At 55.6% G+C, this 17,852-nt stretch overlaps 1 protein-coding gene across 1 annotated transcript; it reads right to left on the bottom strand.

Moving 5' to 3' along the window:
* Positions 1 to 5,104: 5,104 nt before the first annotated feature.
* Positions 5,105 to 7,559, bottom strand: FJX1 (four-jointed box kinase 1). The gene has a single exon (XM_068166831.1). It carries the CDS (start codon positions 7,373 to 7,375, stop codon positions 6,101 to 6,103), a length of 1,275 nt encoding a protein of 424 aa, XP_068022932.1. The 5' UTR covers positions 7,376 to 7,559; the 3' UTR covers positions 5,105 to 6,100.
* Between the last annotated feature and the right edge of the window lie 10,293 nt (positions 7,560 to 17,852).

Genomic DNA, 17,852 nt, shown 5'->3' with positions numbered 1-17,852 from the left:
TAGGTCAGAGGAGGGGCATAGCAGTGCCTACCGTGCAGCCCAGCCCCTTCCTGCGGGAGCTTCCCCCCAGCCAGGCCAGGCAGCACAGCTCTGAAGCAGCGATTACATTTTATGCTGGGGTTGCAAAGCAGGAATAACATGCAAAATAGGATTAAGGCTTAGTATGCTCTCACAGCCAGGCTGGTCCTGGACCACCTAGTAATAGTCAGTGAGAAAATTCTGACTATGATTACCATTAAAAAATGAATCAAGCTTCAAAGGGAAAGCAAAGCACAACCCCGATGCTGGTGATGTTGGGAGCCTGCTGGATGGCCAGGAGGTCAGAGTGGAGCTAACCATGGTTTCAGTACCTTCCACTGACCCAAGTGATTGCCCAAGTGCTTGAATGGGCTGACATGGCCTCAGATGGGCAGCGACGTCTGGCACAGCAGCTCCATCCCTGGGGCTCAGGGGAGGGGGCTCTGTACCCAGACACAGTTTCCCCAGCAGTGAGAGGAACTCTCAGAGGGGAAACCCACAATGAAAATAAATCCAGGTTGCAAATGACTCCAGATGCAGGTGAACAAAGGCAAAAGAGATCTGTGCTGTGATTGCCAGTCTTGCTTTCATCTCTGGGTGGGAACCCCACTGAATTCACCCAGACTCTTCTGGCCACTGTCCCTGCAGGTGCAGCACAATGGAACCATTAAATCAGTCACAGACTTGGTTCAGATGGTAAACACCTTCAAAATCATCAACCCCAACCATTCTCTAACTCTACCCAGGCTGGTGCTAACCCATGGCCCTCAGCACCACAGCTCTGCCTCTCTGAAACACCTCCAGGGATGAGGATTCAGCCACCTCCCTGGGCAGCCTGTGCCAGTGCTTGAGAACCCTTTCACTGAAGAAGTTTCTTCTCATATCCAACCTAAACCTCCCCCTGGTGCAACTTGAGGCCATCTCCTCTCATCCTGTCACTTGTTACTAAGGGAAAGAGACCAACACCCACCCCCCACACCCTCCCAGCTCCAACCTCCTTTCAGGAATTGTGGAAAGCCTCAGCCTCCCCTCAGCCTCCAGGCTAAACACCCCCAGCTCCCTTAGCTGCTCCTCCTCAGCCCTGTTCTCCAGACCCCTCACCAGCTTCGTTGCCCTTCTCTGTCCCTGCTCCAGCCCCTCCATGTCCACCTCAGAGTGACTGCCCCAAAACTGAACCCAGGACTCAAGGAGTGGCCTCAGCAGTGCTGAGCACAGGGAGGCAATCACATGCTTGGCCACACTATTGATATAGTGTGTTAGTATAGTGTGTATAGTATTGCTATAGTATTGCTAGTGCTATACACACTATCCAGGCCAGGATGCTGGTGGCCTTCTTGGCCACCTGGGCAGTCTCAGTTCAGGTGGCTGTCAAACAACACCCCCAGGTCTTTCTCTGCCGGGCAGTTTCCAGCCACTCTGCTCCAAGCCTGGAGTGTTGCTGGGCTTGTTGCAGGACCCAGCAGTTGGCCTTGTTGAATTTTAATCCCCCTCAGGCGAACTTGGTCCTCCCCTCACATTGGCAGGGTTTGGAGGCAACACCCCAGAGCAAGTATGAACCCAAGCTGAGAGCAGCACTGACCCCCTAACCTGCACGCCTCCCTCCTTAGATTCCAGGGAAAGAAGAAATCTGGGGGAGGCATTCTGAGTGTAATCAGGGAAACATGCAGAAATCCAGGCCTGAATGAAGGGCATTCAGATTACAACATCCTCTAGGTATTTCCTCTTTGTTGTTGTTGCCTTGGGGGTTTTTTATATGAACCACTGATATCAGTCAGGCACGAGAGCCTCCACGGAGCTGAAAACCAGACCTGCTGCCTTGCCTCTAGGACCGACAGTGTGCTACTTACCCACCCCATCCAACCTTCTCAAGACTCTTCTCAAACCTGTGCAACAGCAGCCCACATCTGAGCAGTGCAACCAAGCTGCAAGCACACAGCTCACCCACCAAAAGCCTGGGGAAAGTGGTGGGAAGTGAAGTGCTCCCTGAAGTGTCCTGCTGAGTGAGACCTAAAGCCCTACAGCCCTGTACTGACACACACTGCACAGACGATCCCTCCAGCCCCAGGTGAAGAGCTGCTGAGTTGCAGGCAAGGCACAGACAGAACTGCCTGGTCCTGTTATTCAGAACAACCTTCTGCTCACAGCTTCCAGCTCTCCAGGTCTTCTCGATCTAAAATAAGCCATGGTCTCCCTTTCCTGTCCAATTGCTGCAACTCAAAGGAAACCCCACTGGGAGAAAGCAGAGTTCGACAAGAGCCGTTGAAATACTACCATGAAAAGCTTGAGAGCCTCACCCCTGGGCTCTGCAGGAAGACAGTCAGACATCAGACAGCTTGCACAGCTAGGCTGGCAAGCAGAGTGTACCAGACCACTCATTTGCAGTGCCTAAAAGGAATCACAGGGAAGAAAGTTTTCCCTTAATGTGATGGTAATTCAAAGCTTACTCTGGCACAGGAGCAGAGGATCTGCACGAGAAGAATAAATGGCAGCAATCAAGAGAAACATCTTCACCCATCCAAGCTGGCTTTCTCCATCCCCTTTGAATAACATATTTCCCAGCAGGAGACTTCTCTAGCACAGCATCTCCAGTTTCACACCAGCCTACAGCTACATCATTGCTGGCATGTAACCTTGGGGTCGTTACCAGTCACCAGCTAGAAATCCATGTCCCACAGAATCAGCCAGGTGGGAAGAGACCTCCAAGAACATCAAGTCCAACCTATCACCCAACACCATCTAATCAACCTGACCACTGCACCAAGTCTCTTCTTAAACACCTCCAGGGATGCTGACCCCACCATATCCCTGGGCAGCACATTCCAATGGCCAGTCTGTCTTGCTGGGAAGAATTTCTTCCTAACATCCAGCCTAAACCTCCCCTGGCACAGCCTGAGACTGTGTCCTCTTGTTCTGGTGCTGGTTGCCTGGGAGAAGAGACCAACTCCCACCTGGCTACAACCTCCCTTCAGGGAGTTGGAGAGAGCAAGAAGGTCTCCCCTGAGCCTCCTCTTCTCCAGGCTAAGCAACCCCAGCTCCCTCAGCCTCTCCTCACAGGGCTGTGCTCCAGACCCCTCCCCAGCTTTCTTGCCCTTCTCTGGACACCTTCCAGCAGCTCAATGTCTTTCTTAAATTGAGGGGCCCAGAACTGGACACAGGACTCAAGGTGTTTGGAATCTTTTGTAAGGTCAGAGTGCTCAGTATGATTAATTGGGGATGAGAGCTGGCAGGCCATACCTTCAGAATGTGAGCTCATGTTTGGTAGTGTGGGGAGTGAAATAAAGGAGCTGGCTGAGAGGGGATTGCTGACCCCACCACCTCCCTGGGCAGCACATTCCCATGACTAATCTCCCTTTCTGTGAGGCACTTCTAAGATCAAGCCTAAACTTCCCCTTGCACAGCTTGAGACTGTGTCCTCTTGTTCTGGTGCTGGTTGCCTGGGAGAAGAGACCAACCCCCACCTGGCTACAACTTCCCTTCGCCTAGGTAGCTGCAGAGAGCAGTAAGTTCTCCCTTGAGCCTCCTCTTCTCCAGGAGGTGGAAGTACCTAGGCTCTGGCTCTAAAGATGTTGCAGAGGGATTTTATTCCTCATTAGTTGTCAAAACCACAGTTGTGCCATACTTCTGTAAGTACTTAAGCCAAAACGAAACCTTAGGTATTCGTGGCCCAGCAGTTTGCTCTTCACAGAGGCTTCATATTTACGTCAGCAGTTTAGCATTCAAACCTGTTTTCATTAGGTGAATGTGACAGAGCTGCTGCCTCGGAGTCACAAAGAAAGGCTGCAGAAGAATTAAGAATTACCCCGTTAAATTGGGTATTATCATGTAAATGGCAAAGGAATGTCACATGAGACTCTCTGCTTTGTTCGGGGAGATAAATGCAGTGAACTATAAATACAAGTTCAATGGAGAGCCTTGTCAGTTAAGCAGTTGAATGAAAGCTAAGGCTCGGAGGCTGCTGGTATGCTTTAAAACAAATACTCACACAGGCGAGTCGCAGGAGCTAATGCAGCCAGCTCATCATCCATTCATTCTGTGCAACTCGTAGCTCCCCATTAGAAAAGAAAAAAAAAGGGGGGGGGGGGGGGGGGGGGGGAGGGGAAAGAGGGGAGTAAAAAAAAAAGGGGGGGGGGGGGGAGGGGAAGGAAAACGCTGCAATGGCCAGGCAAATTCCCTTTATGTGAAGTTTGGTACAAATAAATGAGTATTAACAGACCAAAGACTGAGGCACAGCCCCCTCCGAGTTCAGGGGAAGGTTAGCACTCGACACACTGAAGACAGCACCGACTGGTGCAGCAGCCCCTGAGCAGGCTGCTGCCTTCATCAGGAGAGGTGTCTGTCCAGATGTGGAAGATATTATGGTGCTGTTCAATTACAGCAGGCTATACACTGGGTGTTGGGGGTTCGAAGAGGGTTACACTGTCCTTTGTCCTTATTTTGGCTGCATCCTGAGCCCTGCAATGGTCCCTTCCGCCCACGAACACGTTAAAAAGGCTAAACAAGAGGTACAGGAAATTTACGTTCCACGCCCACTGCTACTGCTTCACCCTACCTAGCGCTAAGCTTCTGTGGGAAAAGCCTCCCCATTTTAGCAAGACTGAAAAAGCTTTCCTGTTCACTGATGCCACAACCCCCACTGCAAAGATCATCAACATGGAAAGGGAGGCCTGAAAAGCCAAGCAACAGCCACCTTCTGGAGATGCTTCTGGGGGCATGACCCGTTTTAAGAGGTCGGTACCCACTGCCCAGGCAGCTAAGCCCATACCTTTGCTGAAACTAACTGCCTCAGCTATCAGGCTGCCAGCCCAGGCAGTTCATTTCAGGCTGTACAAAGCAGACAAAAGCCTCTTCAGCTAAAGTATGCAGTAGTCACATTAATTTAGCCACCCGCGGCACAACAGCCAGGAAAAAGAGAAGAGAGAGGAGTATAGCACATAAAAGCCTAACTCTACCCCTCCTTGCCTCGGAGGGAAGGAGGAGAAGTTCGTGCAGCTGGGTGGAGCAAGAAGCTGGAAAAGGTGGTGTCCATCACCCGTCAGGGCGTGTGCTTCCCTGCCAGCGCTCAGGCACACATTTCAGGACAAAGAAGGCAAAACGTGAACACACTTTACTTAAAGAGGAGTTCCTTTTAGTAGCTACAGAAAAGCTTATGAACATAGGTAACGTACAGAAAAGCTGGCTTCGTAAAATAAAAAGGTCTTCTCGTGTATATATATATATATAAAAAAAAATAATTAAAAAGTCAAAGTAAAGTGCATGAAACAGTTTTTCCTCCACTTTTAACTACTGCACTACATAGCAAGGCTTTCCAAAACCCTGGGAGATGCTCTGGTGTCGCCCATTAGTCAGGTACTCAAACTGGTCAGATAAAAGGATGATGGTGAGGACTACAAACGCACGCTCAGGAACCAAAGCGGTTTAACCAGATGCATCCATAAGGACTAAGCTAAGGGAACGCCGGCTTCCTACGCACTCTCACCAACACGATTAGACACCCCGCGGAAAGGGTCACCCTCGGTAAAGAAAATCGGTAAGAAACAAACTTCATAAATAGGGTGGTGGTTTCGCTAGTCAGGGGCTCCTCTACTGCGCGGGCAGGTCTTGGTCTGTCATCGCCAACGTTCGCGCTCCAATTCGCTGTCGCAAAAGGAAGAATGTGTATAAAAAAACCCCAAAGTTTCCGCCTGCCTCCTTTGGAGGGAGAAGGTGGCCGGCCCCGCCAGGCAAAGCCGCCGCTGTGTCTCTGCTCGAGAAGCGCTCGGGATGCTCAGTCCTCCCGCTTCTCAAGGCTCCGGGAGCTGAGCCCCGCAACAGAAGGCAGCTGCCCTGTTACCGACGGCTCCGCATCCTCCGGGACCTTGGCAAACGGCGGCAAGCGGCTCCTCTCGACAGCCGCTGCAGCCCACCCCCCTTTACCCTCCCCCAGCCCCGGTGCCGGCACAGCCAGGCCCGCCCCGCGGCTGTTCCGGGGCAGCCGGCACCGAGCTGGCGGGGAAGAGTCCGCCCGGGCAGGTCAGTCCCGTTGCCTCACAAAGCAGGAAGCGCCGGGGTGACGCCGCGACCCCGGCCGCTCCCCGCGGGGCTGTCAGAGCGCGGCGGCCTGTGCGCGGCAGTGCGCGATGTGGCGGTGCACGAAGTCTACGCGTGCCTGCAATAGCTCGGCTTGCCGCTCCGAGAGAAAGCCCAGGCGGGCCCAGAGCGGCTCCCGCGCCCGGTAGCGGCGGCGGAGCTCGGCGGCGGCGCTGCGGCGCCGGTGCAGCTCGGCCACCCGCCGCGCCGTGCCCTCCCGGAAGATACAGACGGAGCGCAGCAGCGGCTCGTTGTAGGGATCCCACATGGCGAGCAGGCGGTAGCCGTGCACCAGCCCCGCCTCGTTGTCCATGAAGACTAGCCCGCCGTCGGGGCCGCGCAGCAGGTTGCTGGTGGCGCGGCGCATCACCCGCGGGTCCCACTGCAGGCTGAAGAGGTTGCTGACCAGGCGGTCGAAGTTGGCCGTCAGGTAGTCGAAGAGGATGAGATCGCTCCACTGCACCAGCTCTACCAGCTGCTCCGGCGGCAGCCCGCCCAGCTCCCGCGCCGACAGCGGCTGCAGCCGCCGCCCGCCGCTCGCCTCGGCGCCCCACGGCGCGGGGGCCACCACGGCGGTCAGGTTGTCCACCCAGCGCGTCAGGCTGACCACGGCGCCCTCGGCCCAGAGCGAGCCGCGCAGCTCCTCCCGCACCGGCTCCCACTGCCGCCCGCGGGCCTCCACCAGCGCCAGCGCCATGGGCGGCAGCCGCTCCTGCATGCCCAGCACCCCGGCCAGGTGGTAGGACAGCGCCTCGCCCTGGATCTGCTCCGGGCTGATGCCGTAGCGCACGCAGGCCCGGCTCCCGTCCGACAGCAGCGCCAGCCGGTTGGAGCTCCGCCCGCAGCCGCCCCGCTCCAGCGCGGCCACACGGGCGGCGCGGGCGGCCGACAGCCAGGCCGCCGCCTCCTCCGCCGCGAAGCCCGGCGGCACCTGCGCCTCCAGGTCGCGACTCCAGAAGATGCCCCGCTCCACCGGAGAGAAGCCGGCGGCCGGCGGCGGAGACCCGGCCGCGCCGAACTGCTCCGGGCTGCTCCGCTCCTCCCGGCCCGCCGCCGGCACCGCCAGCAGCGCCCGGAAAGTTTTCTGCCCTCCGCCGCCGGGCTCGCCCCGCTCCGCCGAGGAGCGGCTCCAGCCCCACCGAGTCCCCGGCGGGCGCGGCTCTGGTTCCGGCTGCGCCTCCGCCGCCGTCTCCCGCCGCAGCAGCACCGTCCAGAGCCCCGGCAGGGCCCCCAGCAGCAGCAGCCCCAGCACGGGCAGGGGGCCCGGCGCGGCCCGCCTCGCCCTCCTCATCGTCACGCCGGCTTACGCCGCTGCCACGGGACGCGGCGGCTGTACAGTTCCTCCGCTCAGCCGCTCGGCGCGGCGCTGAAGCATGGCCGCGGGCCGAGCCGGAGCAGCCGCTCAGGGAAGCGGCAGCGAGATCAGGAGAGCCCCGGCAACGGAGCCGCGCTGTGTGCGCCCAGCCCCGCCGGCGGCCGGGAGGCTCGGGCACCCGCACCACGTGGGGGGCGCGCCCGGCCCGCCCCATCTCCCGGCGTGGCCCTCCACTTAAAGCGGCGATGCCGCGCCCAGCGCTGCTGGCGGCGGGTCCATGCGCAGGGGGGACGTCCCGGCCGGGAGGACGGGGAGGCATCCCCCTGCTGCGGGAACGCTGCCTCCGCAGTTCTTCCTCCGCCGCAGGATGGGGAAAGGAAAAGGGAAAAGCTTTTTCCACACCGGTGCACGGGCTCCAGCCGAACCTGGAGGCGCGGTCGCACCGCTCCCGCTTGCCCGGGCACGGAGCGGGGTCGCGCCGCGGGCAGCGGCCGAACCGTCTCTCCCCCACAGCCCGGCGCTGGCAGGTGGGTGTACGCAGGCATTAGCCAGAGACAGGCACCAGGCTATGCGCACCCGGCCTTGTGGATGGGCACAGCTGCCTGCCCGAAGCCGGCGCCGGCCGGGATACCGTACCCCGGCGCCCTCCGGTGACTCTCCAGTGCACCCATCGCCTCCTTCTCCGCCTCCTCCGGCCCCGCGGGACACTTCCCTTCGAGTTTTGTGCCTTTTGGCATCCCGAGGGCTCACACTGGAAGATGAGCAGCTGTTTTTCTGTCCCCTCATTTCCAGTGTCTTGCCTTCTCAAGGCAAGCTGAGCTCTGCTCTTTCTGTACTGTGCTGGAGACCTCTCTGAGGAAGGACATGTTTGTGGACACAAATGAAACACCTTGCCTTCCAGTCAAGTGCTGTGGCTGTCTTCCAAAGTGGTTGCTGGAGTCAGTGATGCAAACCCACCACACACAGAGTCTTAAACATTGCAGGAGGGGAAAAAAAACCCCAAATCAACAAAACACCAACCCAAAAAATTGCAGATGGGAGAGCCCTGGATCAGGCTGCCCAGAGAGTTGTGGATTCTCCTCTGGTGAGATTTCAAACCCACCTGGACTCTGCAGTACTGAGCAACCTGCTGCCGGTCTTCCTGCTGTACCCGGGGGGTTGACTAGGTGCTCTCCAGGGGTCCCTTCCAATCTCCATCATGCTGTGAAAAAGGGAATTCTTTCCGGGGCTTGGCTAGAAACACCCAAACTCTCCTAACACACCTGAACAACTTGCAAACCAACCAAATAAACCAATCCAAACAAACAAGCAAAACCCAGAAGAACAAACACAAAGGAAAGGGCAGAAGCTGAAGTCCTTTTGTGTTCCGCGTCCCTTGCCTCGCACTGCACTTTGCACCGGGACTCGCAGCCTCCCCGGAGCAGCCCCGGCTGTGGGACGCGAGAGCGGGCGGCAGCGGCTCTCCTGCGGCCGGGTCGGGCCAGGCCGGGGGCAACGGGAGGGGAGTGCCCCCCCCCCAGCAGCACTCTCGCCCCAGAGGCACCGAGCGGCCGCGGCGCACCAGCTCCTCCCGCCGGCCGCGGCTCCGCGCTGCAGCCGCTGCTGCCGTACCGCCGGGCCTCGTGTACCTCTGCCCTCCCAGCTCGGTACGGCCCGGGCGCTGAAGACCCACTTGCTGGAGCTGCTCGGAGGTGAAGGACTGGCTCACGAAATCCCAGATCCCAGCGGGTTTGGGATATCTCCAGCAAATGAGACTCCACAGCCTCTCTGGGCAGCCTGCTCCAGCACTGGCTTCCAGTTTGTGCCCGTTGTTTCTTCCCCTGTCCCTGGGCACCACTGACAAGAGTCTGGCTCCCTCCTCTTGTCCCCCACGCTTTAATTCTTTCTGAGCATTGATCAGATCCCCTCTGGGGCTGCTCTTCTCCAGACTCAACAGCCCCAGGGCTCTCAGCCTTTCCTCCTCACAGAGATGCTCCAGACCCATTAGCATCACTGGGGCTCTCAGCTGGACCTCTTTCTGGTACTTCCCTCTATCTCTTGAACTGGGGAGCCCAGAACCAGGCACAGTAGTCCAGATTTAGCCTCCCTAGGGCAGAGTAGAGGGGAGAAGAACCTCACTCGACCTGTTGACTTCCTGGCTGTAGGTGTCTCAGCAAGAATCTGCAATTCCAGGCACAGAAGGGACAGCCAGCACACATCAAAAATGGTGCCTGATGCCTCTTCTAACAACAAGACCTCATATCTAGTTGTGACTGCTGTAACAGAGACCTGCTGGGTTTCCCATGCACTTGCTGAAATGCTGAGAAACAGTCATCATCCTGGCTTCCCTCAAATGCAGCACAAGCTGGAATCATAGAATCATTTCAGCTGGAAAAACCTTTCAGCTCATCCAGTCCAACCATTCTGTAACTCTACCAAGGCTAACCCATGTCCCTCAGCACCACATCTCTGCCTCTCTGAAACACCCCTGGGGACAGGGGTTCAACCACCTCCCTGGGGGGTCTGTTCCAGTCTCAGAACCCTTTCTGAGGAAAACTTTCTTCTAATCTCCAAACTAAATCTCCTCTGGTGCAACTTGAGGCCATTTCTTTTTGTCCTACCACCTCTGACTGGGGAGAAGAGACCATCCTGGCTCCAACCTCCGTTCACAGGGAGCTGTAATTGTCCTCTTGTTTCCCCTGAATCCAGTACCATGCTGCTCTGACCCTGAAGCCTCACTGCCAGGTGCTGCTTTGCACTTCCACCCTTTGAAGCCATGCAGGCTGCAGGGTGAACGTGAGGGGTGGTGGTTGCACCAACTGACAGCAGCACCATGAGCAGGAGGCTTTGATCCAGTGGTAGGCTGGGTACTGGTACCAAGGAAAAGGCACAGAATTGCCTCTTTCCTCCACCACTTTCCAGCCTGAGATAGCTTTAGGAAAAGTCTTGACTTGAAAGGCCTTGAAAGCAGAAAGTGGAATTTATTCCATACATGTATTCTGATTTAAGTGAATCATTTGCATTTCTCTCAGGGTCAGTTGTCCCTACAGTGAGCATCCAGCTGCCAGTGCCTGCCCTGGGAAGTCCCCTGGGAGAAGTGCCCATGCCATGGCACTACAGGATCACACAGGGGCACAGGATCATAGGATGTTAGGGTTTGGAAGGGACCTTGGGAGGTCATTAAGACCAACCCCCCAGCTTGAGCAGGAGCATGGAACCCAGCACAGGTCACACAGGAACACATCCAGACAGGGCTGGGAAGGCTCCAGAGAAGGAGACTCCACAACCTCTCTGGGCAGCCTGCTCCAGGCCTCTGGGACCCTCACAGGGAAGAAGTTCCTCCTCATGTTGAGCTGCAACCTCCTGTGCTGGAGTTTATATCCATTGCCCCTTGTCCCATCCCAGGGTGCAGCTGAGCAGAGCCTGTCCCTGTCCCCTCCCTCCTGACCCCCAGCCCTCAGCTATTGATAGACATTGATCAGATCCCTCTCAGTCTTTTCCTCTCCAGGGCTCTCAGCCTCTCCTCCCCAGGCAGTGCTGCAGTCCCTTCAGCATCCTTGTAGCCCTCCCTTGGACTCTCTCCAGCAGATCCCTGTCCCTCTTGAAGTGGTGAGCCCAGAGCTGGATGCAATATTCCAGGTGAGGTCTTCCCAGGGCAGAGCAGAGGGGGAGCAGAACCTCCCTGGCTCTGCTGGCCACACTCCTCTGAACGCAGCCCAGGACCCCCTTGGCTCTCTTGGCCCCCAGGGCACATTGCTGTCCCATGCAGAACTTGCTGCCCCCCAGCACTCCCAGGTCCTTCTCCAGGGGCTGCTCTCCAGCAGATCACCTCCCAGCCTGTCCTGCTGCAGTTTATTCTTCCTCCCCAGGTGCAGGACTCTGCACAAATCCTTATTGAGCTCATGAGGTTCCTCTCTGCCCAGCTCTCAGCCTGTCCAAGCCTTGCCGTTCCTGTTGCTGAGGTGAACCCAAGCTCCAAGTTACAAGTGAGCTTTATTTCACTTGCAGCTTGCCTCTTGTAAGCTGAGCAGTTCATCAGCAGGCCATGCTGTGACCACACTCCCAGATCACCAGCTGGTAAAACAGTGTCTGCCCCAAGCACTCCGCCTCCTAACTGCACAGTTTGGAAGGGGAAGAAGCCAGGGTTGTGCTGAGCCTACCTGCTGGCTCCAAGTCCTGCTTCCAAGCTCAGAATGCTTTGAAAAGCAGGCAAGTGGCAGAGGGTTAAACCTCAGCCAGGCTGACATGCTGTTCAATTTACAGCATGTTAAGCATTCCTGAAGCTGTGATCAGTGATATATTTGGGTCAATCAGATGTTGTCACCGCTTTGCAGACGTTGCATAGAGCAGCTTGGAGATAAAGGAGAACAAACAGGCTCCAGGCTTCTCAGCCCTGTGCTGGGGAAGGGAGAGCTGGCCACTGTCCAGACCCAGAAGCCTAGCAATTAAAAAGATAAAATATTTCTGGCTTCTCTGCACTGTTGCTTGTTTTATCTTGTTTTTAGCTGCCTGACAAAGCTGGGGTCACGGCATACCTGGCTGCTGGTGTTTCACTCTGCTTTCAGCCTGGTGAAGGCTTTGTTCTCCTCACTCCCCTCTTGACCCCGGGTACCCAGCATCCTGGTGATGCAGGGTGGCTGCCACTGCAAGCAGTAGTGGTTCCTACCACCAGAAGTAAAAGAAAAGAAGACTGGACAGAAACTGTCTGGTTTCTCCCCTGCAGCAAAAGTGATTTCACACTCAGGTGAAAGGTCAGACTCTAAAGGGCTTTGATAGGATTAGGATCACAGGGGAACAGGTAAGGGCTGTACCTCTCTGGACATAGCTTGCCTGTGCTGCCCTGCTAGCAATCTCTGCTGGGCAAGGAAGGCTGCAAAGCAGGTGCAGAGGGAGTCTTCATGGTACCAGAGCCCAAAACATAATTTTCCAGCAGTCCTGGCTCACTGGCGAGGTCCCAGAGGACTGGAAGCTGGCCAACGTGGTGCCTATCCATAAGAAGGGCCGGTTGGATGAGCCAGGGAATTCCAGGCCTGTCAGCCTGACCTCAGTGCCAGGCAAGATCATGGAACAGGTCATCCTGAGTGCAATAACACAGCACTTACAGGATGGCCAAGGGATCAGGCCCAGCCAGCATGGATTTAGGAAGGGCAGGTCCTGCCTGACCAACCTGATCTCCTTCTATGATCAGGTGACCCGCCTGGTGGATGTGGGGAGGCCTGTTGATGTAGTCTACCTGGACCTCAGCAAGGCCTTTGACACCGTCCCCCATAGCAAACTGCTGGCCAAGCTGTCAGCCCATGGCTTGGACAGCAGCACTCTGAGCTGGGTTAGGAAGTGGCTGGAGGCTGAGCCCAGAGAGTGGTGGTGAATGGTGCCACATCCAGCTGGCAGCCAGTCACTAGTGGTGTGCCCCAAGGATCAGTGCTGGGCCCTGTGCTCTTTAACATCTTTATTCATGATCTGGATGAGGGCATTGAGTCCATCATCAGCAAATGTGCAGATGACAGCAACTGGGGGCAGGAGTTGATCTGCTGGAGGGTAGAGAGGCTCTGCAGAGGGACCTCGACAGGCTGGACAGATGGGCAGAGGCCAAGGGCAGGAGATTGAACACATCCAAGTGCCAGGTGCTGCACATTGGCCACAGCAACCCCATGCAGTGCTACAGGCTGGGGTCAGAGTGGCTGAGAGCAGCCAGGCAGAGAGGGACCTGGGGGTGCTGGTTGATGGTAGGCTGAACAGGAGCCTGCAGTGTGCCCAGGCAGCCAAGAGGGCCAATGGCATCCTGGCCTGCATCAGGAAGAGTGTGGCCAGCAGGAGCAGGGAGGTCATTCTGCCCCTGTACACTGCACTGGTTAGGCCACACCTCGAGTACTGTGTCCAGTTCTGGGCCCCTCAGTTTAGGAAGGAGGTTGACTTGCTGGAACGAGTCCAGAGAAGAGCAACAAAGTTGGTGAGGGGTTTGGAACACAGCCCTGTGAGGAGAGGCTGAGGGAGCTGGGGCTGCTTAGCCTGGAGAAGAGGAGACTCAGGGGTGACCTTATCACTCTCTACAACTACCTGAAGGGAGGTTGTAGACAGGCTGATGATGGTCTCTTCTCCCAGGCACCCAGTACCAGAACAAGAGGACACAGTCTCAGGCTGCGCCAGGGGAGGTTCAGGTTGGATGTTAGGAAGAAGTTCTATACAGAAAGAGTGATTGCCCATTGGAATGGGTTGCCTGGGGAGGTGGTGGAGTCGCCGTCATTGGAGGTGTTCAGGAGGAGACTTGATGGGGTGCTTGGTGCCATGGGTTAGCTGTTTGGGTGGGTTGGATTGGTTGATGGGTTGGACATGATGATCTTGAAGGTCTCTTCCAACCTGGTTTGGTTTATTCTAATAATAAAGGTTTATTCAAAACATAGCAGCAGGCTCCAGCAGAGATCCACAAGTGCTCTCGGGGGCCGGAGGGAGCTTCTCCCACTCCTGGCAGAGGGGATGCAGCTAGAGCTGCAGCACAGAGGGCAGCTCAGGAGGGCTGCCCCAGCCCCCTCTGCCCAGATGAGTTCTGGCCTGTGGGAGCATTGCATATCTTCATCTGATCCTCTTCTGCAGCTCCAGGCTTCAGTGTGACCCTTTCACCCTTGCCTTTCAAAGGCTTTGCCTTTGAAGTTACTTCACAGCACAGAGCTTTTTGGACTACCAGGATTAACCCCACCCCAAATTCTTCCCAGGCTCATGGAAATTTCTCTCCCTTCTCTGAGTACTGACAGACACTTTCTGTCCATCACAGGTCCTGGTGTATGCCCAGTGTCAGCTCTAACTCACCTCTGTGCCAAACCGAGTTTGGTGGCTGCCGCCTTCACCTCAGCAGGGCTGTGAGCTCCTTCCCTCGAGAGGGCAATGTGTGAACCTGAGCTATTGCTTCACAGTGATCTCTCTCAGTAGCACACCACGAGAAGCTGATGGGCTGAGGCCAGTTGTATGAGGTTGAAGAAGGCCAACAACCCCATAAATGCTCTAGGCTTGGTGCAGTGCAGGTGGGAAGCTGCTCAGCAGAAAAGCACAGGGGGTCCTGCTGCTGGCAGGTTCCTCCTGAAGGAACCTCTCTGGTGCCAGCTAGGAGAAGAAGAAGTGTTTTCATAGAACCACAGAATGGTCCAGGCTGGAAGGCACCTCCAAAGCTCATCCAGTCCAACCTCTCCACAGCCAGCAGGGACATCCCCAACTAGAGCAGGCTTCCCAGGGCCTCTCTGACTATCACCTGGAATATCTCCAGGGATGGAGCCTCAACCATCTCCCTGGGCAACCTGATCCAGTGTTCCATCACCCTCATAGTGAAGAACTTCTTCCTGATATCCAATCTAAATCTGCCCTTCTCCAGCTTAAAGCCATTGCCCCTTGTTCTGTCCCTGCAGGCCTTTGTAAACAGTCCCTCTCGATCCTTCTTGTAGCCCCCTTCAGCTACTGGCAGGCTGCTTTATGCTTCTTTTCTGCACTGCCCAACCCTGTGGGCTCCTGGAAGAGGGACAGCTCCCACAGAGACCCCTCACCAGGGTGGCCTGTGTCTTCTAATCCTTCCCATTTCAAGGAAGTTACTTAGTCTGTCTGAAAGAAGAGCTGTGCCTGCAAAACCGAGTGTAGCATAGATGCAGGATTACCACTGGAGCAGGGCTGCTGCCAATACAGCTGATTCCTCCTGGGGAAGGGTGGGGGGTTGGAATTCACTACACTGCCAAAAGCTTAGTGTGCAAAAATGGTGTAAGTGGCCTTGCTTTCCACACTCAGAGTTCTTTGTGCACATACAGCAGCAGTGTATCATAGACTCAGAGAATGGTCCAGGCTGGAAGGGACCTCCAAAGGGCATCCAGTTCAACCTCCCTGCACTCAGCAGGGACATCCCCAACTAGAGCAGGTTGCTCACAGCTTTCTCCAGCCTCACTTTGAATATCTCCAGGGAAAAAGCCTCAACCACCTCCCTGGGCAACCTGTGCCAGTGTTCCACCACCCTCGTAGTGAAGAACTTGTTGCTCACATCCAATCTCAATCTGCTCTGCTCTCATTCCAAACCATTGCCCCTGCTCCTGTCCCTGCAGGCCTTTGCCAACAGTCCCTCTGCAGCCTTCTTGGAGCCCCCTTCAGGTCCTGGCAGGCTGCTCTTAGGGCTGCCTGGAGCCTTCTCTTCTCCAGGCTGAACACCCCCAGCTCCCTCAGCCTGGCCTCCTGGCAGAGCTGCTCCAGCCCCTTGATCATGTTTGTAGCTCTCTTCTGGACCCTCTCCATCACGTCCCTGTCCTTGCTGTGTTGAGGGCTCCAGACGGTACTGCAGGTACACAACACTGCAGGTGAGGTCTCCCCAGAGCAGAGCAAAGTGGCAGAATCTCCTCTCTGGCTCTCTGGCAATGCTGCTTTGGATGCAGCCCAGGCTGCCTTTGGCCTTCTGTGCTGCAAGCTCACACTGCCTGCTCCTGGCCAGCTTCTCATCCATCAGCACCCCCAAGTCCTTTTCCTCAGGGTTGTTTTCTAACACCTAAGTGCATGCCCAAGTGCCTGGCAATGGCTCAAACAAGGTGGATTTGTATTTCTCAACCCACCAAGAAGCATCCCTCAGGATGAGCTATTCTAGCAATTGAAGAGCAGGATTTGTGGCTGCTTGTGACTGGGGGAAGGCTGAAAAAGTTAAGGTGCTCTGCATTTTGTACTGGAGAGGTGAGCATTAGAGAAGTTGCCCTGCAAGTGTGTTGGCAGCTTCTGGAAGCGTTTGCAAACTCCTCTCAGCCTGGTACAGAGGAACCTGGAAGCTTTTCCGTGGCTTCAACTCAACTCCACTATTGATTTTGTAGGAAAGGTCCCAGCCAGGTGGGGCTCTCCAAAGGCTTGTTTTCTGCTGTTGTTATCTGAAGCACCATGTGGAAGAGGGAGCCAGGCAATTTCTGTAGGCAGAACAGATCTTATCTCCCCTCTGCTCTGGGACTCTCTGCAAATGAGTAAGTGCTTGAGCTCTCATGCCTGCCTCTTGGAAGTGTTCATCAGACTTGCCAGCTGCCTGATGATGCTCAGTCAGTCAGGGGATTTGTTCTCATCCCTGCTAAAGGTGAAGCACAAAGACAGAATGAAATCTGTGTTGTGCTCAGGCTGAGGCTCTTCAGGGTCTCTGACAAGCAGGCTCTGCAGAAGGCTCATGAAAGAAAGATACTGAAATGCTAGGTCAGTAGCATCCATGCTTGGGGGAGCACAGAATTGTCAGGGTTGGAAGGGACCTCAAGGATCATCCAGTGCCAAGCCCCCTGCCAAGGGCAGGGACAGCTCACACTACAGCAGGTTGCTTACAGCCACATCCAGTGTGAGGTTTCCCTGCCCATGGCAGGGGGGTTGGCACTGGGTGATCCTAGAGGTCCCTTCCAACCCTGACAAGTCTGTGATTCTGTGATCCCATAAATACAACCCAGCCTCTGCAGCCAGCCGAGGATTCTGCTGGCAGGACTTTCCACAGGAGCAGCACCAGGCACAATGGCCTTGCTCTCCATGGCTTAGGGTGAGACCCTTGGCTGACCTGCACTGGCAACGCTGCAGCCTAGGGAGCTGCTCACCGCATCTTGCAGCACCCACATGGGGACGCTTCTGGGAGGTCACTGCTCCCTGCTCACCCTCAAACACTGTGTATTCTGGAGGGGACAGCAGGAGCCTCTTGTGTCCATTACAAAAAACACATTTTTTTAGGCCAGAAGTGCTAAGGTTCAAGAAACCTCTCCAAGTGAAACTGCTGAAGTGATTTAGGCAGACAAAAGGCAATTAGCGCGAGAGGAGAAGTCATGCATTGGATCCCAGCCTCTGCCTTCCAGCTGGGTTTCCTGAAGGCTCAGATTCTATGGCCTGCAATCTTCTTGTAGAGCAATAACTTTCCTCCTCTCCTTCTGGCTGCCAGATCATGTGAGTAAAGAGCAGTGCTCAATACAGTAATTCCAGGCACCTGCCCTGGTGTAGCATAACAGAAGAGAGAAAGGAATTCCAGACTTGGTGTCTTTCCAGAGAAGAGAAGGTCAAACCACCTGGGTAACAGCCCACAGACCTTCTTTCTTCCTGACTCATCCCACAAACTGCACTTGAAGAGGCAAATGTGATTTGGAAAGACACTGCCTTCAGGTAGAGGCTCTCCATCACCTTCTGGTTAGCTGGGACAAGGGCTTAAACAGCCTCCATATTAAAAATATCCTCACTTTAATGTGTTCTCCAGGCACTCACAGCCCTGTGATGGGCCCAGCTAAAAACTGAGGTGGATCAGACTTGTCTACAAGAAATGAGGCCAGGCTAAAGGTAGAGTTATTATTGTTACAGGAAAGGGGGGGGGGGGGGGAGTGAGGGAAGGGAGGGAAGAGAAAAATAAAGGTCATAAAATGTAGTTTCTACTGCAAAAAAATACACCCAGGACACATCTTAAACTTTTCAGCAAGCCCTACAAAAGTGCAGCTTGTGCTCTGCCAGTGGAACTGCTCTAATT

This window comes from Melanerpes formicivorus, unplaced genomic scaffold, assembly GCF_026170545.1.
Source record: "Melanerpes formicivorus ecotype bairdi unplaced genomic scaffold, bMelFor1.0.p_v2 SCAF_108, whole genome shotgun sequence".
In the NCBI taxonomy this organism is placed as follows: Eukaryota; Metazoa; Chordata; class Aves; order Piciformes; family Picidae; genus Melanerpes; species Melanerpes formicivorus.
The sequence above is the reverse complement of the archived record's forward strand: the minus strand, read 5'-3'. Positions and strand labels throughout refer to the sequence as shown.

Excerpts from the sequence above, each read along its gene's own strand:
- FJX1 (XM_068166831.1), bottom strand. The coding sequence starts at position 7,375 with ATGAGGAGGGCGAGGCGGGCCGCGCCGGGCCCCCTGCCCGTGCTGGGG.